At 48.9% G+C, this 23,899-nt stretch overlaps 1 protein-coding gene across 1 annotated transcript; it reads right to left on the bottom strand.

The window, feature by feature from the left end:
• Positions 1–2,838: 2,838 nt before the first annotated feature.
• LOC110492599 (dynactin, 150 kDa isoform) lies at positions 2,839–23,576 on the bottom strand. The gene is made up of 15 exons (XM_036945801.1): positions 23,352–23,576; positions 21,295–21,380; positions 20,496–21,098; positions 18,523–19,708; positions 18,382–18,439; positions 18,212–18,239; positions 13,506–13,535; positions 13,275–13,370; positions 10,980–11,051; positions 9,124–9,270; positions 7,174–7,311; positions 6,209–6,344; positions 5,609–6,060; positions 3,552–3,677; positions 2,839–3,354 (listed from the first exon to the last, which is right to left on the bottom strand). The coding sequence occupies exons 2-15, from the start codon at positions 21,325–21,327 to the stop codon at positions 3,154–3,156; spliced, it is 3,306 nt and encodes a 1,101-aa protein (XP_036801696.1). The 5' UTR covers positions 21,328–21,380; positions 23,352–23,576; the 3' UTR covers positions 2,839–3,153.
• Between the last annotated feature and the right edge of the window lie 323 nt (positions 23,577–23,899).

Raw genomic sequence — 23,899 nt, 5'->3', positions numbered from 1 at the left:
TCACACACAGGTCACAGCAAGCCAGAATCTAGAGAGGGAAATACAGAATCTAGAGAGGGAAAAACAGAATCTAGAGAAGGAAAAAACAGAATCTAGAGAGGGGAAAACAGAATCTAGAGAGGGAGAAAACAGAATCTAGAGAGGGAAAAACAGAATCTAGAGAGGGGAAATCAGAATCTAGACAAGGAAAAACAGAATCTAGAGAGGGAAAAAACAGAATCTAGAGAGGGAAAAAACAGAATCTAGAGAGGGAAAAACAGAATATAGAGAGGGGAAAACAGAATCTAGGGAGGGGAAAACAGAATCTAGAGAGGGGAAATCAGAATCTAGACAAGGAAAAACAGAATCTAGAGAGGGAAAAACAGAATCTAGAGAGGGAAATACAGAATCTAGAGAGGGAAAAACAGAATCTAGAGAGGGAAAAAACAGAATCTAGAGAGGGAAAAACAGAATCTAGAGAGGGGAAATCAGAATCTAGACAAGGAAAAACAGAATCTAGAGAGGGAAAAACAGAATCTAGAGAGGGAAATACAGAATCTAGAGAGGGAAAAACAGAATCTAGAGAGGGAAAAAACAGAATCTAGAGAGGGAAAAAACAGAATCTAGGGAGGGGAAAACAGAATCTAGAGAGGGAGAAAACAGAATCTAGAGAGGGAAAAACAGAATCTAGAGAGGGGAAATCAGAATCTAGACAAGGAAAAACAGAATCTAGAGAGGGAAAAAACAGAATCTAGACAGGGGAAAACAGAATCTAGAGAGGGGAAAACAGAATCTAGGGAGGGGAAAACAGAATCTAGAGAGGGGAAAACAGAATCTAGGGAGGGCAAAACAGAATCTAGAGTGGGGAAAACAGAATCTAGGGAGGGGAAAACAGAATCTAGGGCCCCAGAAGGATAAGGCCCCAGATGGATAAGGCCCAAGAAGGATAGGGCCCCATAAGGATAGGGCCCCAGATGGATAGGGCCCCAGAAGGCTAGGGCCCCAGCAGGATAGGGCCCCAGAAGGATAGGGCCCCAGAAGGATAGGGCCCCAGAAGGCTAGGGCCCCAGAAGGATAGGGCCCTAGAAGGATAGGGCCCCAGAAGGACATGGCCAGCCCTGCATGCTGAATGCAGTTGTACATAGCCTCTCGTTCTTTAACCATAGGTGTATTGGAAGAAGAAACTGTGAAGTCCCTGCTTCAACCTCTGTTTTCGGGGACCCATTTTCCGGAAGTATAATTGCTACCTTCGTGTCTGCTCATTTAGCAGTTGGTGATATTCAAACCATTTCAGTGAGTGTCATTGTTTCATAAATCCTTTATCTTTAAACATAGCCTGCTGCAGGTCATCAAATGGGATCAGGCGTGTTGACACAGCTTTAGCAATTTACAGGCCCACATACTCAATGATAATTTGACAAATATACAGCAGAATATGAACCTGAACAAGCAGTCACCCTCCAGGTCAGTCACTCCTCCAGGACAGTCACTCCTCCAGGACAGTCACTCCTCCAGGATAGTCACCCCTCCAGGACAGTCACTCCTCCAGGACAGTCACTCCTCCAGGACAGTCACCCCTCCAGGACAGTCACCCCTCCAGGACAGTCCCCCCTCCAGGACAGTCACCCCTCTAGGACAGTCACTCCTCCAGGACAGTCACCCCTCCAGGACAGTCCCCCCTCCAGGACAGTCCCCCCTCCAGGACAGTCCCCCCTCCAGGACAGTCACTCCTCCAGGATAGTCACCCCTCCAGGACAGTCCCCCCTCCAGGACAGTCACCCCTCTAGGACAGTCATTCCTCCAGGACAGTCACCCCCCCAGGACAGTCACTCCTCCAGGACAGTCACCCCTCCAGGACAGTCACCCCTCCAGGACAGTCCCCCCTCCAGGATAGTCACCCCTCCAGGACAGTCACCCCTCCAGGACAGTCCCCCCCCCAGGACAGTCACCCCTCCAGGACAGTCACTCCTCCAGGACAGTCACCCCTCCAGGACAGTCATTCCTCCAGGACAGTCACTCCTCCAGGACAGTCACCCCTCCAGGACAGTCCCCCCTCCAGGACAGTCCCCCTCCAGGACAGTCCCCCCTCCAGGACAGTCACTCCTCCAGGACAGTCACCCCTCCAGGACAGTCATTGGACCTTCTACAGTCATTTTATTACAGTCGATTTCCACAAAATGGACAGCACTTGTGACAATAATGTAAACACAATCATTAACATTATGGCCGAGTTCTGATCCGATCGCGCCTTTCACCTTTTAAAGGCAACGTTTCCACACTCACGGAGACTGCATTCACGGTAAACTCTGCACATGTCACCTCGGAAGTGACCTTTAAAATGTCAAACGCGCTACACCGCTGATCTACAGCTGATCAGATTGCATCCCGGTCTGTTTCTCAAACAAAATGACACAAAACAGAATACTTATTGTGATGCTCATCTAACGATTTTCATGATCTGCACAATTTTTTTGTGTCCCAACTAAAATATGAGGTGCGTTAGTCAAATATAATCATTTCAAACACAGACAGATTGAACAATCTTTACATAATGATGCTTATGCAGCAGTGGAGGCTGCTGAGAGGAGGACGGTTCATAGTAAAAGCTGGAATGGAGTCAATGGAATGGAATCAAACATGTGGTTTCCATGTGGGTTGATTCCATTCCATTGACTCCATTCCAGCTTTTACTATGAACCGTCCTCCTCTCAGCAGCATCCACTGATAGGCAGTAAATTGTTATTTGTATCCCAAAGTGTGTGTAATTGTGTAACATTGTAAACATTCATGTTAAAGTCAATCAAACTACATATGCAGAGAGACTACTTCAAAGTTGAAATCAAAAGCAACTCATTCTTAGTTGTCATTCTCAATTCATCTATAAAGGCACACAAAGGTTCTGAGTTATAAATATAAATTAAATGAATAGATTGTTTTGTCTTTTATCATTTGGAATGTTTTTGCTAGATTTTTTTTGTTAAAAAATAAATTAATAATACCTTAACAAAAATTCCTAATACACACAAAACAAACTCAATCAAACTATAAATCCTAAACCTGAGCTGTGCTGTGGTAGCCTGAGTCCCAGATCTCTTTGTACTGTCTTCTCAAGTCCAATGTCTTAGAGTTGGCAAGAGAGCCCAAACCGATGTGGGACTCAGGCTAGTGCTGTGGTCAGACAGGCCTGAAGCAGCCAACGTGTTGTGGGGAGGCGGCCTGCATTAGATAGTCCTCTATGTGTTCCTCTACAGTTGAGTACAGGCCCTGGACTTGGTCCTTGAAGGGAGGATGCCACGCCCACAAGATGGCCACCGCCACCATGGACAGGAGCAGTGATAGTAGAACACAGAGCCATATCCACGAGACACAGGGCTTCTAGAAACAGAAGGAAAAGTACATACAATTCTGGTCTTTAAAAAGTTAACCTGTACTGAAGCGCAGTAAAAAACAACATTTCCTTCAAAGTGGATGTAACTGCACCGCCAGGAGCATATTTCAGAGATGTATTTCATTACATGGGTTTATGGTGGGGGGAGGGGGCAACACACACACACACACACACACACACTCACGCTGCACACCCTGCTGCTGCGTCGGTGGCTGAGCTGTCGGAGTTCGTCCCTGCACTGCGTCAGACGGACCTGGCACGACTGGCACTCTGCCTCCACGGCTTCCAGATCGTTCTGCAGCTCCTCACACTGCACACACACACACACACACATACATACACAGACACTATGAAATACCATTTTTTTTCTCCACCATTGTGCATGTAATAGAATTTGGGGACTGACTTGAAACATCTTTACATTTAGCTGAGAATGAAATATTCCTGTTCCACTTATTGGTCCAATTCAGGAGGGCGGAGCTCCTTTCATTCCATTCCTACTTATTGGCCAACGTTTCAATTAACATATAATAACTGTCATTATTCTCCTGCAATCGCTACGAGGTCTGGGTTTATGAACCCCTCATTCCTCACCTCCCTCTCCTTCAGCTGTAATCACTACGAGGTCTGGGTTTATGAACCCCTCATTCCTCACCTCCCTCTAATTCAGCTGTAATCACTACGATGTCTGGGTTTATGAACCCCTCAATTCTCACCTCCCTCTCCTTCAGCTGTAATCACTACGAGGTCTGGGTTTATGAACCCCTCCTTCCTCACCTCCCTCTCCTTCAGCTGTAATCACTACGAGGTCTGGGTTTATGAACCCCTCCTTCCTCACCTCCCTCTCCTTCAGCTGTAATCACTACGAGGTCTGGGTTTATGAACCCCTCCTTCCTCACCTCCCTCTAATTCAGCTGTAATCACTACGAGGTCTGGGTTTATGAACCCCTCAATTCTCACCTCCCTCTCCTTCAGCTGTAATCACTACGAGGTCTGGGTTTATGAACCCCTCATTCCTCACCTCCCTCTCCTTCAGCTGTAATCACTACGAGGTCTGGGTTTATGAACCCCTCCTTCCTCACCTCCCTCTCCTTCAGCTGTAATCACTACGATGTCTGGGTTTATGAACCCCTCATTCCTCACCTCCCTCTCCTTCAGCTGTAATCACTACGAGGTCTGGGTTTATGAACCCCTCATTCCTCACCTCCCTCTCCTTCAGCTGTAATCACTATGAGGTCTGGGTTTATGAACCCCTCCTTCCTCACCTCCCTCTCCTTCAGCTGTAATCACTAAGAGGTCTGGGTTTATGAACCACTCCTTCCTCACCTCCCTCTCCTTCAGCTGTAATCACTACGAGGTCTGGGTTTATGAACCCCTCCTTCCTCACCTCCCTCTCCTTCAGCTGTAATCACTACGAGGTCTGGGTTTATGAACCCCTCATTCCTCACCTCCCTCTCCTTCAGCTGTAATCACTACGAGGTCTGGGTTTATGAACCCCTCCTTCCTCACCTCCCTCTCCTTCAGCTGTAATCACTACGAGGTCTGGGTTTATGAACCCCTCATTCCTCACCTCCCTCTCCTTCAGCTGTAATCACTACGAGCTCTGGGTTTATGAACCCCTCCTTCCTCACCTCCCTCTCCTTCAGCTGTAATCACTACGAGGTCTGGGTTTATGAACCCCTCATTCCTCACCTCCCTCTCCTTCAGCTGTAATCACTACGAGGTCTGGGTTTATGAACCCCTCATTCCTCACCTCCCTCTCCTTCAGCTGTAATCACTACGAGGTCTGGGTTTATGAACCCCTCCTTCCTCACCTCCCTCTCCTTCAGCTGTAATCACTACGAGGTCTGGGTTTATGAACCCCTCATTCCTCACCTCCCTCTCCTTCAGCTGTAATCACTACGAGCTCTGGGTTTATGAACCCCTCCTTCCTCACCTCCCTCTCCTTCAGCTGTAATCACTACGAGGTCTGGGTTTATGAACCCCTCATTCCTCACCTCCCTCTCCTTCAGCTGTAATCACTACGAGGTCTGGGTTTATGAACCCCTCATTCCTCACCTCCCTCTCCTTCAGCTGTAATCACTACGAGGTCTGGGTTTATGAACCCATCTTTCCTCACCTCCCTCTCCTTCAGCTGTAATCACTACGAGGTCTGGGTTTATGAACCCCTCCTTCCTCACCTCCCACTTCTTCAGCTGTAATCACTACGAGGTCTGGGTTTATGAACCCCTCCATCCTCACCTCCCTCTCCTTCAGCTGTAATCGGTCCAGAGCGTGACGGAGCTGCTCCAGAACCTGATCTCCATCTCCCCATGATAGCTGCTTCTGCTGTGACGATACAATCAGCTCCTCCTCCTCCGACTGCTCCAGAGACACATCCAGCTGGGCCAAGGTCTCCTCCTCCTCCGACTGCTCCAGAGACACATCCAGCTGGGCCAGGGTCTCCTCCTCCTCCGACTGCTCCAGAGACACATCCAACTGGGCCAGGGTCCGCTCCAGCTGGGCCAGGGTCTCCTCCTCCTCCGACTGCTCCAGAGACACATCCAGTTGGGCCAGGGTCTCCTCCTCCTCCGACTGCTCCAGAGACACATCCAACTGGGCCAGGGTCTCGTCCTCGTCCAACTGCTCCAGCGACACATCCAACTGGGCCAAGGATTCATCCAGGGACACCTCCTGAGTGTCAGCTCTGGCATCTAGGAGTCAGGCAAGGCAAGATGAGAAAGCCATTCATTAATTAATTCCTTTAGTTTCTACTTCACTACTAAAATATATTCAGATGCAGAACCCCATGAAAATTGGTGTGTGTATCAAACTACATGTGTTATTTGTATGGCCTCTAACCTCTCATCTCATGGATCTGGTCCCTCAGGTTCTGGTTCTGTTCTTCCAGCAGAACAATGTTGGACTGTAACTCCTCCTCCACTCGCTGTACTGCCCCCAGCTCCTCCCTCAGCCCCGCCTCCTGACCCTTGGCCAGCTGCACACAACAGACACCAACCAGCCTCTTGAGCATTAATATACACAGCTATGTCTATACAAACATCTTTTCCCCCTAGAATTAAATCAATTTTTAGATCCACATTTTATCCAACTCCAGTTAGTTAAATGACAGTAACCCAATAGATCATACAATATGTAGCGGTCTCTCTGATCATGATGTAGTCTCACTTCGCCAGAGTCTAACTGATCATGATGTAGTCTCACTTCGCCAGAGGCTAACTGATCATGATGTAGTCTCACTTCGCCAGAGGCTAACTGATCATGATGTAGTCTCACTTCGCCAGAGGCTAACTGATCATGATGTAGTCTCACTTCGCCAGAGGCTAACTGATCATGATGTAGTCTCACTTCACCAGAGGCTAACTGATCATGATGTAGTCTCACTTCGCCAGAGTCTAACTGATCATGATGTAGTCTCACTTCGCCAGAGGCTAACTGATCATGATGTAGTCTCACTTCGCCAGAGGCTAACTGATCATGATGTAGTCTCACTTCGCCAGAGTCTAACTGATCATGATGTAGTCTCACTTTGCCAGAGGCTAACTGATCATGATGTAGTCTCACTTCGCCAGAGTCTAACTGATCATGATGTAGTCTCACTTCGCCAGAGGCTAACTGATCATGATGTAGTCTCACTTCGCCAGAGTCTAACTGATCATGATGTAGTCTCACTTTGCCAGAGTCTCTCTGATCATGATGTAGTCTCACTTCGCCAGAGGCTAACTGATTATGACGGCATCCTTCAGTGTCTCACAGAACACTCCACTCTGCAATAACTGCTGTCTGTACAGCAGTGACTACTGTACCTCCAGTTGGTTCTGCAGTTGTAGAACCTGTTCAGAGCTGATCTCCTGTTTCTTCTTCAGCTGTTCTGAGCTCTCCTTCATTTCCTCACACAGACCCTGCCACTGCGCCGCTTCCACCCTGGCTGCCTGCAGCAACATCTAGTGGACAGGAGGAAGAAGTACACCTACATTATACAGAGAGACAACACCTAGTGGACAGAGAAGTACACCTACATTATACAGAGAGACAGCACCTAGTGGACAGAGAAGTACACCTACATTATACAGAGAGACAGCACCTAGTGGACAGAGAAGTACACCTACATTATACAGAGAGACAGCACCTAGTGGACAGAGAAGTACACCTACATTATACAGAGAGACAGCACCTAGTGGACAGAGAAGTAAACCTACATTATACAGAGAGACAGCACCTAGTGGACAGAGAAGTACACCTACATTATACAGAGAGACAGCACCTAGTGGACAGAGAAGTACACCTACATTATACAGAGAGACAGCACCTAGTGGACAGAGAAGTACACCTACATTATACAGAGAGACAGCACCTAGTGGACAGAGAAGTACACCTACATTATACAGAGAGACAGCACCTAGTGGACAGAGAAGTACACCTACATTATACAGAGAGACAGCACCTAGTGGACCGAGAAGTAAACCTACATTATACAGAGAGACAACACCTAGTGGACAGAGAAGTACACCTACATTATACAGAGAGACAGCACCTAGTGGACAGAGAAGTACACCTACATTATACAGAGAGACAGCACCTAGTGGACAGAGAAGTACACCTACATTATACAGAGAGACAGCACCTAGTGGACAGAGAAGTACACCTACATTATACAGAGAGACAGCACCTAGTGGACAGAGAAGTACACCTACATTATACAGAGAGACAGCACCTAGTGGACAGAGAAGTACACCTACATTATACAGAGAGACAGCACCTAGTGGACAGAGAAGTACACCTACATTATACAGAGAGACAGCACCTAGTGGACAGAGAAGTAAACCTACATTATACAGAGAGACAGCACCTAGTGGACAGAGAAGTACACCTACATTATACAGAGAGACAGCACCTAGTGGACAGAGAAGTACACCTACATTATACAGAGAGACAGCACCTAGTGGACAGAGAAGTACACCTACATTATACAGAGAGACAGCACCTAGTGGACAGAGAAGTACACCTACATTATACAGAGAGACAGCACCTAGTGGACAGAGAAGTACACCTACATTATACAGAGAGACAGCACCTAGTGGACAGAGAAGTACACCTACATTATACAGAGAGACAGCACCTAGTGGACAGAGAAGTACACCTACATTATACAGAGAGACAGCACCTAGTGGACAGAGAAGTACACCTACATTATACAGAGAGACAGCACCTAGTGGACAGAGAAGTACACCTACATTATACAGAGAGACAGCACCTAGTGGACAGAGAAGTACACCTACATTATACAGAGAGACAGCACCTAGTGGACAGAGAAGTACACCTACATTATACAAGACAAGCCACTACAAGTGTTATCAATGTAGGGCTTCATAGTATTCAATACACTATCTCGACAGTAGAAACCTGGTGAAATGGTATGAGCATTTCATTATAGCCAAAACGTAACATCAGTTTAGTATAGCTGCAAAGTGCCGGCCTGTACATGAACAGGGTGTCTGCATGTGCCAGAGAGAGCGACAGAGACAAAGAAAAACCCCAAACTCAAGTGTCTCGACCTGACTGAGAGTGTGTTATGTGAGGCAGGTATGAACAGGGTGTCTGTATGTGCCAGAGACAGAGAGAGAGAGAGACAGAGAAAGACCCCAACCTCGAGTGTCTCGGCCTGACTGAGAGCGTGTTATATGAGGCAGGTATGAACCGGGTGTCTGTATGTGCCAGAGACAGAGAGAGAGAGAGAGACAGAGAAAGACCCCAACCTCAAGTGTCTCGGCCTGACTGAGAGCTTCCCATTTCTCCTCTGTAGCCCTCTGGATGACCTCCAAGGCTTTCTCCTCATACGCTCCCTTCTGGTTCTCCATCTGTAGCACTAGCTTCTTCACTCCATCCAAGGGGAGCTTCTGTTTCTGTGAGAACAGCAAGTTATAAACGGGTCAAACATAGACATACGTTTGCTAGCTGCGCTACACTGTAGTTGTGAGAAGTATTGACAAGTTGAATGAACCAAGCTGGCTGTTTAAACTACTTGCACACAGCTCAGACACCCATGCATACCACACAAAGACATGCCACCAGAGGTCTCTTCACAGTCCCCAAGTCCAGAACAGACTATGGGAGGTGCACAGTACTACATAGAGCCATGACTACATGGAACTCTATTCCACATCAGGTAACTGATACAAACAGTAGAATCAGAATAAAAAAAACAGACAAAAATACACCTTATGGAACAGCGGGGACTGTGAAGAGACACACACACACATAGGCACAGACACATGCGTACACACACACAGGCACAGACACATGCGTACACACACACAGGAACAGACACATGCGTACACACACACAGGCACAGACACATGCGTACACACACACAGGCACAGACACACACACATGATAACATACGCTTTATACACACACAAACACATGGATTTAGTGTTGTAGAGTAGGGCCCTGTTGTGAAATCTGTTGTGAAATGTATTGTTATGCCTCAATTTGGCTGGACCACAGGAAGAGTAGCTGCTGCCTTGACAGGAACTAATGGAGATCCATAATAAACCCCAGGAAGAGTAGCTGCTGCCTTGACAGGAACTAATGGGGATCCATAATAAACCCCAGGAAGAGTAGCTGTTGCCTTGGCAGGAACTAATGGGGATCCATAATAAACCCCAGGAAGAGTAACTGCTGCCTTGGCAGGAACTAATGGGGATCCATAATAAACTCCAGGAAGAGTAACTGCTGCCTTGGCAGGAACTAATGGGGATCCATAATAAACCCCAGGAAGAGTAGCTGCTGCCTTGGCAGGAACTAAATGGGGATCCATAATAAACCCCAGGAAGAGTAGCTGTTGCCTTGGCAGGAACTAATGGGGATCCATAATAAACCCCAGGAAGAGTAGCTGCTGCCTTGGCAGGAACTAATGGGGATCCATAATAAACTCCAGGAAGAGTAGCTGCTGCCTTGGCAGGAACTAATGGGGATCCATAATAAACCCCAGGAAGAGTAGCTGCTGCCTTGGCAGGAACTAATGGGGATCCATAATAAACCCCAGGAAGAGTAACTGCTGCCTTGACAGGAACTAATGGGGATCCATAATAAACCCCAGGAAGAGTAGCTGCTGCCTTGACAGGAAATAATGGGGATCCATAATAAACCCCAGGAAGAGTAACTGCTGCCTTGGTAGGAACTAATGGGGATCCATAATAAACCCCAGGAAGAGTAGCTGCTGCCTTGGCAGGAACTAAATGGGGATCCTTATTAATAATTACAAATACACGAGCTGAAGGAGGTATAACCCACAAACCACATGGCAACACCACTCTCTGTGGACAGTATCGTCGGATTAGTATGAGAGGGTTGTTGGTTCTGAACCGAGATATTGCCTGAATGGTTGTTTTGGCCAAAGGGCAACATACAACTGTTATAAAGCCTACCAATGAGATTTAACGGGATGCCAAACACTTCCTTTTCAAACTCATGTGCAAACATTAGAAGCATCTGACAACAAAATAGGACAAACTAGAAATGACAAGAGGGATATTTTTTTTTAAATCTTCGCCGAGAAGGAGCACATCCTCAGTCAACAGCTGCAGATACAGCCGGGTTCTATTCTTACCTGCAGACAGACTTGCAGCTGTGCTTCCAATGCTCTGATCTTGTTCTTTAGGAGGTCTTCGTTGCAGCTTGTCTGTGGGAGTGGAGAGGAAACGTCTGTAGCCTGAAGTTTTTACACTACTGAAATCTGCTGAGGAAAGACAAACGGCTGGTTGACACCACGACAAGTCTCCTTGCTTGTCACCGCGGTCTGTCCCGTGTGCACCAATCAAAGGCAGATATAGTCTGTTGTGAACAGAACCAATAAGAACACACCCTTCCTGTGTGAGAGCTACAGCAATCTCTCTTCCTAGAGACTGATGTTCTCTGATATTACTCTGTGAGCAAGGTACAGACGAGAGCAGAAGGAAGCTAGCCCTTAACCACAGACTCATCCTGTCTGCTGTACCGTAGTCAGAAACAGAGAAACCCTACAGACTCATCCTGCCTGCTGTATCGTAGTCAGAAACAGAGAACCATTACAGACTCATCCTGCCTGCTGTATCGTAGTCAGAAACAGAGAAACACCACAGACTCATCCTGCCTGCTGTATCGTAGTCAGAAACAGACAAACACTACAGACTCATCCTGCCTGCTGTATCGTAGTCAGAAACAGACAAACACTACAGACTCATCCTGCCTGCTGTATCGTAGTCAGAAACAGAGAAACACTACAGACTCATCCTGCCTGCTGTATCGTAGTCAGAAACAGAAAAACACTACAGACTCATCCTGCCTGCTGTACCGTAGTCAGAAACAGAGAAACACTACAGACTCATCCTGCCTGCTGTACCGTAGTCAGAAACAGACAAACACTACAGACTCATCCTGCCTGCTGTACCGTAGTCAGAAACAGACAAACACTACAGACTCATCCTGCCTGCTGTATCGTAGTCAGAAACAGACAAACACTACAGACTCATCCTGCCTGCTGTATTGTAGTCAGAAACAGAGAAACACTACAGACTCATCCTGCCTGCTGTACCGTAGTCAGAAACAGAGAAACACTACAGACTCATCCTGCCTGCTGTACCGTAGTCAGAAACAGAGAAACACTACAGACTCATCCTGCCTGCTGTATCGTAGTCAGAAACAGAGAAACACTACAGACTCATCCTGCCTGCTGTACCGTAGTCAGAAACAGAGAAACACTACAGACTCCTCCTGCCTGCTGTATCGTAGTCAGAAACAGAGAACCACTACAGACTCATCCTGCCTGCTGTACCGTAGTCAGAAACAGAGAAACACTACAGACTCATCCTGCCTGCTGTACCGTAGTCAGAAACAGAGAAACACTACAGACTCATCCTGCCTGCTGTACCGTAGTCAGAAACAGAGAAACACTACAGACTCATCCTGCCTGCTGTACCGTAGTCAGAAACAGAGAAACACTACAGACTCATCCTGCCTGCTGTATCGTAGTCAGAAACAGAGAAACACTACAGACTCCTCCTGCCTGCTGTACCGTAGTCAGAAACAGAGAAACACTACAGACTCATCCTGCCTGCTGTATCATAGTCAGAAACAGAGGAACACTACAGACTCATCCTGCCTGCTGTACCGTAGTCAGAAACAGAGAAACACTACAGACTCATCCTGCCTGCTGTATCGTAGTCAGAAACAGAGAAACACTACAGACTCCTCCTGCCTGCTGTATCGTAGTCAGAAACAGAGAACCACTACAGACTCATCCTGCCTGCTGTACCGTAGTCAGAAACAGAGAAACACTACAGACTCATCCTGCCTGCTGTACCGTAGTCAGAAACAGAGAAACACTACAGACTCATCCTGCCTGCTGTACCGTAGTCAGAAACAGAGAAACACAACAGACTCATCCTGCCTGCTGTACCGTAGTCAGAAACAGAGAAACACGACAGACTCATCCTGCCTGCTGTACCGTAGTCAGAAACAGACAAACACTACAGATACTGTACATGATTATGGCAATGAGTTTTGTTTGTATGAGGCAGACAGGTATGAGACGAGAGAGTGTGGTGTGTGAGGCAGGCATGAGGAAAGTGGGTGTGGTATGTGAGGCAGGTATGAGGAAAGTGGGTGTGGTATCTGAGGCAGGTATGAGGAAAGTGGGTGTGGTATCTGAGGCAGGTATGAGGAAAGTGGGTGTGGTCTGTGAGGAAGGTATGAGGAAAGTGGGTGTGGTATCTGAGGCAGGTATGAGGAAAGTGGGTGTGGTCTGTGAGGAAGGTATGAGGAAAGTGGGTGTGGTATCTGAGGCAGGTATGAGGAAAGTGGGTGTGGTATCTGAGGCAGGTATGAGGAAAGTGGGTGTGGTCTGTGAGGAAGGTAAGTCTCTTACAGCCCATAGGTTGTCAGAGTATCGCAGCAGGGTGGAGCCACGCTTTTGGAGAACAGCCAACTTCTTCTTCAGGCCCTCCTCTCTCCATAGAGCCTCCTGCCACGAGCAGGAACAGAACAGATATTGTATGAAGGCAAAGATACACACTTCTATGAAGGACAACACGCCTCACACGTTTAACTGGGCACATTACAGGTTGGGTCAACAAAAAAAAAAGTAGCAAAGTTTTACCTGCAAGTAAACATCCAGCTGAATAACTTCCTGCCAAGGAAGAACAGGGGAAAGAACATTGTGTTACTGTAGTGACTGGTCTGTCTGGGGGGGGGGGGGTGTATTTAACCTAAGACTGTAGTGACTGGTCTGTCTGGGGGGGGGGGGGGGTGTATTTAACCTAAGACTGTAGTGACTGGTCTGTATGGGGGGGGGGGGGTGTATTTAACCTAAGACTGTAGTGACTGGTCTGTCTGGGGGGGGGGGGGGTGTATTTAACCTAAGACTGTAGTGACTGGTCTGTATGGGGGGGGGGGGGGGGGGGGTGTATTTAACCTAAGACTGTAGTGACTGGTCTGTATGGGGGGGGGGGGGGGGGTGTATTTAACCTAAGACTGTAGTGACTGGTCTGTATGGGGGGGGGGGGGGGTGTATTTAACCTAAGACTGTAGTGACTGGTCTGTCTGGGGGGGGGGGGGGGTGTATTTAACCTAAGACTGTAGTGACTGGTCTGTATGGGGGGGTGTATTTAACCTAAGACTGTAGTGACTGGTCTGTATGGGGGGGTGTATTTAACCTAAGACTGTAGTGACTGGTCTGTATGGGGGGGGGGGGTGTATTTAACCTAAGACTGTAGTGACTGGTCTGTATGGGGGGGGGGGGGGGTGTATTTAACCTAAGACTGTAGTGACTGGTCTGTATGGGGGGGGGGGTGTATTTAACCTAAGACTGTAGTGACTGGTCTGTCTGGGGGGGGGGGGTGTATTTAACCTAAGACTGTAGTGACTGGTCTGTATGGGGGGGGGGGGGGTGTATTTAACCTAAGACTGTAGTGACTGGTCTGTCTGGGGGGGGGGGGGGGGGTGTATTTAACCTAAGACTGTAGTGACTGGTCTGTCTGGGGGGGGGGGGGTGTATTTAACCTAAGACTGTAGTGACTGGTCTGTCTGGGGGGGGGGGGGTGTGTATTTAACCTAAGACTGTAGTGACTGGTCTGTCTGGGGGGGGGGGGGGGGTGTATTTAACCTAAGACTGTAGTGACTGGTCTGTCTGGGGGGGGGGGGGGGTGTATTTAACCTAAGACTGTAGTGACTGGTCTGTCTGGGGGGGGGGGGGTGTGTATTTAACCTAAGACTGTAGTGACTGGTCTGTCTGGGGGGGGGGGGGGGTGTGTATTTAACCTAAGACTGTAGTGACTGGTCTGTCTGGGGGGGGGGGGGGGGTATTTAACCTAAGACTGTAGTGACTGGTCTGTCTGGGGGGGGGGGGGTGTATTTAACCTAAGACTGTAGTGACTGGTCTGTATGGGGGGGGGGGGGGGTGTATTTAACCTAAGACTGTAGTGACTGGTCTGTCTGGGGGGGGGGGGGGGTGTATTTAACCTAAGACTGTAGTGACTGGTCTGTCTGGGGGGGGGGGGGGGGTGTATTTAACCTAAGACTGTAGTGACTGGTCTGTCTGGGGGGGGGGGGGGGGGGTTGTATTTAACCTAAGACTGTAGTGACTGGTCTGTCCGGGGGAGGGGGGGGGTGTATTTAACCTAAGACTGTAGTGACTGGTCTGTCTGGGGGGGGGGGGTGTATTTAACCTAAGACTGTAGTGACTGGTCTGTCTGGGGGGGGGGGGGGGGTGTATTTAACCTAAGACTGTAGTGATTGGTCTGTCTGGGGGGGGGGGGGGGGGGGGGGGTGTATTTAACCTAAGACTGTAGTGACTGGTCTGTATGGGGGGGGGGGGGTGTATTTAACCTAAGACTGTAGTGACTGGTCTGTATGGGGGGGGGGGGGTGTATTTAACCTAAGACTGTAGTGACTGGTCTGTCTGGGGGGGGGGGGGTGTATTTAACCTAAGACTGTAGTGACTGGTCTGTATGGGGGGGGGGGGGGGGGTGTATTTAACCTAAGACTGTAGTGACTGGTCTGTCTGGGGGGGGGGGGGGTGTATGTAACCTAAGACTGTAGTGACTGGTCTGTATGGGGGGGGGGGGGGGGGGTGTATTTAACCTAAGACTGTAGTGACTGGTCTGTATGGGGGGGGGGGGTGTATTTAACCTAAGACTGTAGTGACTGGTCTGTATGGGGGGGGGGGGGGTGTATTTAACCTAAGACTGTAGTGACTGGTCTGTCTGGGGGCGGGGGGGGGGTGTATTTAACCTAAGACTGTAGTGATTGGTCTGTATGGGGGGGGGGGGTGTATTTAACCTAAGACTGTAGTGACTGGTCTGTCTGGGGGGGTGTATTTAACCTAAGACTGTAGTGACTGGTCTGTATGGGGGGGGGGGGGTGTATTTAACCTAAGACTGTAGTGACTGGTCTGTCTGGGGGGGGGGGGGGTGTATGTAACCTAAGACTGTAGTGACTGGTCTGTATGGGGGGGGGGGGGGTGTATTTAACCTAAGACTGTAGTGACTGGTCTGTCTGGGGGGGGGGGGGGGTGTATTTAACCTAAGACTGTAGTGACTGGTCTGTATGGGGGGGGGGGTGTATTTAACCTAAGACTGTAGTGACTGGTCTGTATGGGGGGGGGGGGGGGTGTATTTAACCTAAGACTGTAGTGACTGGTCTGTATGGGGGGGGGGGGGGTGTGTATTTAACCTAAGACTGTAGTGACTGGTCTGTATGGGGGGGGGGGGTGTATTTAACCTAAGACTGTAGTGATTGGTCTGTCGGGGGGGGGGGGGGGGGGTGTATTTAACCTAAGACTGTAGTGACTGGTCTGTCTGGGGGGGGGGGGGGTGTATTTAACCTAAGACTGTAGTGACTGGTCTGTATGGGGGGGGGGGGGGTGTATTTAACCTAAGACTGTAGTGACTGGTCTGTATGGGGGGGGGGGGGGTGTATTTAACCTAAGACTGTAGTGACTGGTCTGTATGGGGGGGGGGGGGGTGTATTTAACCTAAGACTGTAGTGACTGGTCTGTCTGGGGGGGGGGGGTGTATTTAACCTAAGACTGTAGTGACTGGTCTGTATGGGGGGGGGGGGGGGGTGTATTTAACCTAAGACTGTAGTGACTGGTCTGTCTGGGGGGGGGGGGGTGTATTTAACCTAAGACTGTAGTGACTGGTCTGTCTGGGGGGGGGGGGGTGTATTTAACCTAAGACTGTAGTGACTGGTCTGTCTGGGGGGGGGGGGTGTATTTAACCTAAGACTGTAGTGACTGGTCTGTCTGGGGGGGGGGGGGGTGTATTTAACCTAAGACTGTAGTGACTGGTCTGTATGGGGGGGGGGGGGGTGTATTTAACCTAAGACTGTAGTGACTGGTCTGTCTGGGGGGGGGGGGTGTATTTAACCTAAGACTGTAGTGACTGGTCTGTATGGGGGGGGGGGGGGGTGTATTTAACCTAAGACTGTAGTGACTGGTCTGTCTGGGGGGGGGGGGGTGTATTTAACCTAAGACTGTAGTGATTGGTCTGTATGGGGGGGTGTATTTAACCTAAGACTGTAGTGATTGGTCTGTATGGGGGGGGGGGGGGGGGTGTATTTAACCTAAGACTGTAGTGACTGGTCTGTATGGGGGGGGGGGGGGGGGGGGGTGTATTTAACCTAAGACTGTAGTGACTGGTCTGTCTGGGGGGGGGGGGTGTATTTAACCTAAGACTGTAGTGACTGGTCTGTCTGGGGGGGGGGGGGGGGGGGGTGTATTTAACCTAAGACTGTAGTGACTGGTCTGTATGGGGGGGGGGGGGGGGGGGTGTATTTAACCTAAGACTGTAGTGACTGGTCTGTCTGGGGGGGGGGGGGTGTATTTAACCTAAGACTGTAGTGACTGGTCTGTATGGGGGGGGGGGGGGGGGGGGTGTATTTAACCTAAGACTGTAGTGACTGGTCTGTATGGGGGGGGGGGGGTGTATTTAACCTAAGACTGTAGTGACTGGTCTGTATGGGGGGGGGGGGGGGGGGTGTATTTAACCTAAGACTGTAGTGACTGGTCTGTATGGGGGGGGGGGGTGTATTTAACCTAAGACTGTAGTGACTGGTCTGTATGGGGGGGGGGGGGGGGGGTGTATGTAACCTAAGACTGTAGTGACTGGTCTGTCTGGGGGGGGGGGGGGGGTGTATGTAACCTAAGACTGTAGTGACTGGTCTGTCTGGGGGGGGGGGGGGGGGTATTTAACCTAAGACTGTAGTGACTGGTCTGTATGGGGGGGGGGGGGGTGTATTTAACCTAAGACTGTAGTGACTGGTCTGTATGGGGGGGGGGGGGTGTATTTAACCTAAGACTGTAGTGACTGGTCTGTATGGGGGGGGGGGGGGGGGGTGTATTTAACCTAAGACTGTAGTGACTGGTCTGTATGGGGGGGGGGGGTGTATTTAACCTAAGACTGTAGTGACTGGTCTGTCTGGGGGGGGGGGGGTGTATTTAACCTAAGACTGTAGTGACTGGTCTGTATGGGGGGGGGGGGGGGGGGGTGTATTTAACCTAAGACTGTAGTGACTGGTCTGTATGGGGGGGGGGGGGTGTATTTAACCTAAGACTGTAGTGACTGGTCTGTATGGGGGGGTGTATTTAACCTAAGACTGTAGTGACTGATCTGTATGGGGGGGGGGAGGGGTGTATTTAACCTAAGACTGTAGTGACTGGTCTGTATGGGGGGGGGGGGGGTTATTTAACCTAAGACTGTAGTGACTGGTCTGTATGGGGGGGGGGGGTCTTTAAATTAAGACTGTAGTGACTGATCTATATGGCACTGCACACAATTGTGAGCAAGGTGGATTGTGGAAACTCACAGATTCTTTGACGGTAACATAGCCAGACCTGTACATAGAAAACATTTATTTTGTTACAGAGACTGACATCAAGAAAACAACAGAATCAGAGATTTGATGTGTTTTCTATTGCTACGGTTTGTGGGTTTTATACACCACTATTTCAAGACAAATACATGATTGAGACTCACTCTGTTTGTGTGTTGGCTTCTTGCTGTGTCTTCTTACCTCCGGTACCCTTCAGGATGCCTGGTAGAGTGAAATGTTTTCATTAAATATGACTTGGTCATAATTGTATTGTATTGGAAGTGGAATAAAAAATATAGAAGTACCCTTTTCTTTCTTCGTGGAGGCTTTTTTCCTGGGCTGGACTAGATCTCTGCTCGGTGTGGAGTTAGGGGTGGACGTAGGGGTGGAGTTGGGGGTGGAGGTAGGGGTGGAGGTAGGGGTGGACGTAGGGGTGGAGGTGGGTGGTTGTTTTGTCAAGGCTTTTAACCTGGGCTGGACTAGTTCTCTGCTCGGGGGGGAGGTTGGGGTGGAGGTTGGGGTGGACGTAGGGGTGGACGTAGGGGTGGAGGTAGGGGTGGACGTAGGGGTGGAGGTAGGGGTGGAGGTAGGGGTGGAGGTAGGGGTGGACGTAGGGGTGGACGTAGGGGTGGAGGTAGGGGTGGAGGTAGGGGTGGAGGTAGGGGTGGACGTAGGGGTGGAGGTGGGTGGTTGTTTTGTCAAGGCTTTTAACCTGGGCTGGACTAGTTCTCTGCTCGGGGTGGAGGTTGGGGTGGAGGTTGGGGTGGAGGTTGGGGTGGACGTAGGGGTGGAGGTAGGGGTGGACGTAGGGGTGGAGGTAGGGGTGGACGTAGGGGTGGAGGTAGGGGTGGACATAGGGGTGGACGTAGGGGTGGAGGTAGGGGTGGACGTAGGGGTGGAGGTGGGTGGTTGTTTTGTCAAGGCTTTTAACCTGGGCTGGACTAGTTCTCTGCTCGGGGTGGACGTCTTCAGGGTGGAGGTTGGGGTGGAGATGGGTGGTTCTCTGGTCGAGGTGCAGATGGTTGGGGTGGAGGTGGGTGGTTCTCTGGTCGAGGTGGTGAAGGTGGAGGTGGGTGGTTCTCTGGTCGAGGTGGCGAAGGTGGAGGTGGGTGGTTCTCTGGTCGAGGTGGTGAAGGTGGAGGTGGGTGGTTCTCTGGTCGAGGTGGCGAAGGTGGAGGTGGGTGGTTCTCTGATCGAGGTGGTGAAGGTGGAGGTGGGTGGTTCTCTGGTCGAGGTGGCGAAGGTGGAGGTGGGTGGTTCTCTGGTCGAAGTGGTGAAGGTGGAGGTGGGTGGTTCTCTGGTCGAGGTGGGGAAAGTGGAGGTGGGTGGTTCTCTGGTCGAGGTGGCGAAGGTGGAGATGGGTGGTTCTCTGGTCGAGGTGGTGAAGATGGAGGTGGGTGGTTCTCTGGTCGAGGTGGTGAAGGTGGTGAAGGTGGAGGAAACTGCCTCTAGTGTTCTAGTACTGCTCTTCTCATTCTTCCATATTGAGGCCTGGTAAATACAACAGTGATAACGAAGGAACTCAATAATTATGCTGTAACGTTACCTTAATAAATGAATGATGGATAGTCAGAATCAGACTATAGACGGTAGCCCTATTAAGAAGATACACTTCAAATATATTGTTAAAACCAATAGGCATGTAGTAAAGTAGATGGTAAACCAATAGGCATGCAGTAAAGTAGATGGTAAACCAATAGGCATGTAGTAAAGTAGGTGGTAAACCAATAGGCATGTAGTAAAGTAGATGGTAAACCAATAGGCATGTAGTAAAGTAGATGGTAAACCAATAGGCATGCAGTAAAGTAGATGGTAAACCAATAGGCATGCAGTAAAGTAGATGGTAAACCAATAGGCATGCAGTAAAGTAGATTTTAAACCAATAGGCATGTAGTAAAGTAGATGTTAAACCAATAGGCATGCAGTAAAGTAGATGGTAAACCAATAGGCATGCAGTAAAGTAGATGTTAAACCAATAGGCATGTAGTAAAGTAGATGGTAAACCAATAGGCATGCAGTAAAGTAGATGGTAAACCAATAGGCATGCAGTAAAGTAGATGGTAAACCAATAGGCATGCAGTAAAGTAGATGGTAAACCAATAGGCATGCAGTAAAGTAGATGGTAAACCAATAGGCATGCAGTAAAGTAGGTGGTAAACCAATAGGCATGCAGTAAAGTAGGTGGTAAACCAATAGGCATGCAGTAAAGTAGGTGGTAAACCAATAGGCATGCAGTAAAGTAGATGGTAAACCATGAATTACATGTGTTTTCTTTTACCCATTCACTGTTGCCCAGGTCATCTTTGGATGTCTTTATTCTTCGACCCATTGTCAATGGCCTTACATTGGACATAAGCCCAGGGGGCATAGGCCAATTGATGTTACACTGCAAAGACTCTGTCTTCTCTTCGTCACAGATGACACAGCTGTCGTCCTTGACCTTTGCAGAATCTTTCGCCCTTTGTGACCCATGCAGATTTGACTTAGGGGTCACGCTGACATTAGCCCCCACCGTCTCTGACTTGGCTGCGTCACAGATGACACAACTGTCGTCCTTGACCTTTGCAGAATCTTTCGCCCTTTGTGACCCATGCAGATTTGACTTAGGGGTCACGCTGACCTTAGCCCCCACCGTCTCTGACTTGGCTGCGTCACAGATGACACAACTGTCGTCCTTGACCTTGGCAGAGTCTTTGGCCCTTTCTGGGCTGACTGATCGTCTTATGTTGAATTCCTGCTGTCTCTTCCGCCTCAGCTCCTTCTTGATCCACCGCGTGTCCAGTTCTCTGGTCGGGCTCCGACAGGAAGTAACGTTGTTGCGTCCCCGTAGGCCCTTGTGTTTCTCTGACCGCCGCTCACTTTTCTGGTCGTATTCTTTCACCTGACGCAACAGAGGGTCATATGGTCAAACAACTGGAGTAGTGGTGCTACCTTAAATAAACGAACGACGCATCAGAAGTTGAAGCACGACTCTCTCTCTCTCTCTCTCTCTCTCTCTCTTGTAAATTACAAGGATAAAAACATAGCGTGACCTTTCAGCCAGAGACCTGCATTAGGCAGAGTTGTTATTCTCTCACCTTAAACCACTTGGTCAGGGTGATATCCTCCATGGTAGTGTGTCCTGTCTGGCTGTAATGATGAGGGTGTAGGCCTACTCTTACAACTGCAAAGTGAATATGTTAAAAAATAAAGTATATTGTTATTGCAATTGATATGTAGGGACACATGACAAATAAAGCAGTTAAAATGGTTGTGTCAGATTGGCTAAATGAAGTCAGGAGTGGAGGTAGTGGATACCATGGTGGATACCAGGGTGGATAACCTGGTGGATAACGGGGTGGATAACCTGGTGGATAACGGGGTGGTTAACCTGGTGGATAACCTGGTGGATAACAGGGTGGATAACCTGGTGGATAACGGGGTGGATAACCTGGTGGATAACGGGGTGGATAACCTGGTGGATAACGGGGTGGATAACCTGGTGGATACCAGGGTGGATAACCTGGTGGATAACCTGGTGGATAACGAGGTGGATAACCTGGTGGACAACCTGGTGGATAACCTGGTGGATAACCTGGTGGATAACGGGGTGGATAACCTGGTGGATAACGGGGTGGATAACCTGGTGGATAACGGGGTGGATAACCTGGTGGATACCAGGGTGGATAACCTGGTGGATAACCTGGTGGATAACGGGGTGGATAACCTGGTGGATAACGGGGTGGATAACCTGGTGGATAACCTGGTGGATAACAGGGTGGATAACCTGGTGGATAACGAGGTGGATAACCTGGTGGATAACGGGGTGGATAACCTGGTTGATAACGGGGTGGATAACCTGGTGGATAACGGGGTGGATAACCTGGTGGATAACGGGGTGGATAACCTGGTGGATAACCTGGTGGATAACAGGGTGGATAACCTGGTGGATAACCTGGTGGATAACGAGGTGGATAACCTGGTGGATAACGGGTTGGATAACCTGGTGGATAACGGGGTGGATAACCTGGTGGATAACGGGGTGGATAACCTGGTGGATAATGGGGTGGATAACCTGGTGGATAACCTGGTGGATAACAGGGTGGATAACCTGGTGGATAACCTGGTGGATAACGAGGTGGATAACCTGGTGGATAACGGGGTGGATAACCTGGTGGATAACGGGTTGGATAACCTGGTGGATAACCTGGTGGATAACAGGGTGGATAACCTGGTGGATAACCTGGTGGATAACGAGGTGGATAACCTGGTGGATAACGGGGTGGATAACCTGGTGGATAACGGGTTGGATAACCTGGTGGATAACGGGGTGGATAACCTGGTTGATAACGGGGTGGATAACCTGGTGGATAACGGGGTGGATAACAGGGTGGATAACCTGGTGGATAACCTGGTGGATAATCTGGTGGATAACAGGGTGGATAATCTGGTGGATAACGAGGTGGATAACCTGGTGGATAACAGGGTGGATAACCTGGTGGATAACCTGGTGGATAACCTGGTGGATAACCTGGTGGATAATCTGGTGGATAACAGGGTGGATAATCTGGTGGATAACGGGGTGGATACCATGGTGGATAACAGGGTGGATAACCTGGTGGATAACAGGGTGGATAACCTGGTGGATAACCTGGTGGATAACCTTGTGGATAACAGGGTGGATAATCTGGTGGATAACGAGGTGGATAACCTGGTGGATAACAGGGTGGATAACCTGGTTACCATGGTGGAATCTGTGGTGGATACTGTGGTCGATACTCAATCAGTAAATGACACGCACCTCGAGAAGCAGATGAGGGGAATGTATAATTAGCCTACGACTGATTGTTATTTCTTTGCCCCACAGGTCTCAAACCATTCACAGTTCAACTTCTCTCATCGCATTTTACAGTTGACAGGGAGCTCCCTCATCGCTCCTCAAACTTGACAAATGTGTACATATAACACAGAAAGTTTGTAAAACTAATGGCACAATAAACATCTGTGAGTTGCTAAAGGCTTTATGTTTCAAAAGCAAGTTGGAGAAGATAGTTAAACACAAATAAGACATTTCTCTGGCTGCTATGACAACAGAGTTTCAGTAGGGAAGGGAAGCACGACTACAGGGAGGTTTATTAAGATATGTACATGTTACCTGGTCAGTCATCAATATTGTTTAAAGTAACGGATCCTGAAGAGGCAGTTGTGAAGTAAAAAAAAAAAAAAGTAAAAAAACCCAGCCAAGCTTTCTCTGTCTTCTAAACCGTGTCCTCCTTGTAGATTTTCTGTCTTTCTCAAGTCGCTCTTTCTGTCTTGCATGTTTTTTCAGGAAGTGGAAGGGATGGGGAACCACGTCATGCAGGTTCCTCTATCTCACCAACAAGCTGTAGCTCCAATGATGCCACACACTGGTGGGACCCATTGATTAGAGACTGCCATGCCCAGTTGACACTGCAGTTGGGTGTAGAAGGTAGCTATTTGGTCGTTTTCCTCTCTCTCCCCATCTCAGCGAGACTGGTCAGCTGGGTGTTATGTACTAGGAATGTTCTTCTGTACATACTGTAAATTGGTATAATATGTAACTACTGGACATGATGCATATACACTGTAAAACTCCTATCAATGTATTATTTTGTGTGTGTGTTTTGAAAATAACATGGGGCTGATTGCCTCTGGACTTGAAACACTGTGCTTTCAAACTAG

The sequence above is a fragment of the Oncorhynchus mykiss genome, chromosome 16, assembly GCF_013265735.2.
Source record: "Oncorhynchus mykiss isolate Arlee chromosome 16, USDA_OmykA_1.1, whole genome shotgun sequence".
Lineage (NCBI taxonomy): Eukaryota > Metazoa > Chordata > Actinopteri > Salmoniformes > Salmonidae > Oncorhynchus > Oncorhynchus mykiss.
Note: the sequence above shows the minus strand (reverse complement) of the source record. Positions and strands in the feature narration are given on the sequence as shown.

Excerpts from the sequence above, each read along its gene's own strand:
- LOC110492599 (XM_036945801.1), bottom strand. The coding sequence starts at position 21,327 with ATGGAGGATATCACCCTGACCAAGTGGTTTAAG. Across the intron at positions 18,240-18,381 it reads GAAGCCAACACACAAACAGA|GTCTGGCTATGTTACCGTCA; the intron begins GTGAGTCTCAAT and ends TTCTATGTACAG. Across the intron at positions 7,312-9,123 it reads GTCAGGCCGAGACACTTGAG|ATGTTGCTGCAGGCAGCCAG; the intron begins GTTGGGGTCTTT and ends CCTGTCCACTAG.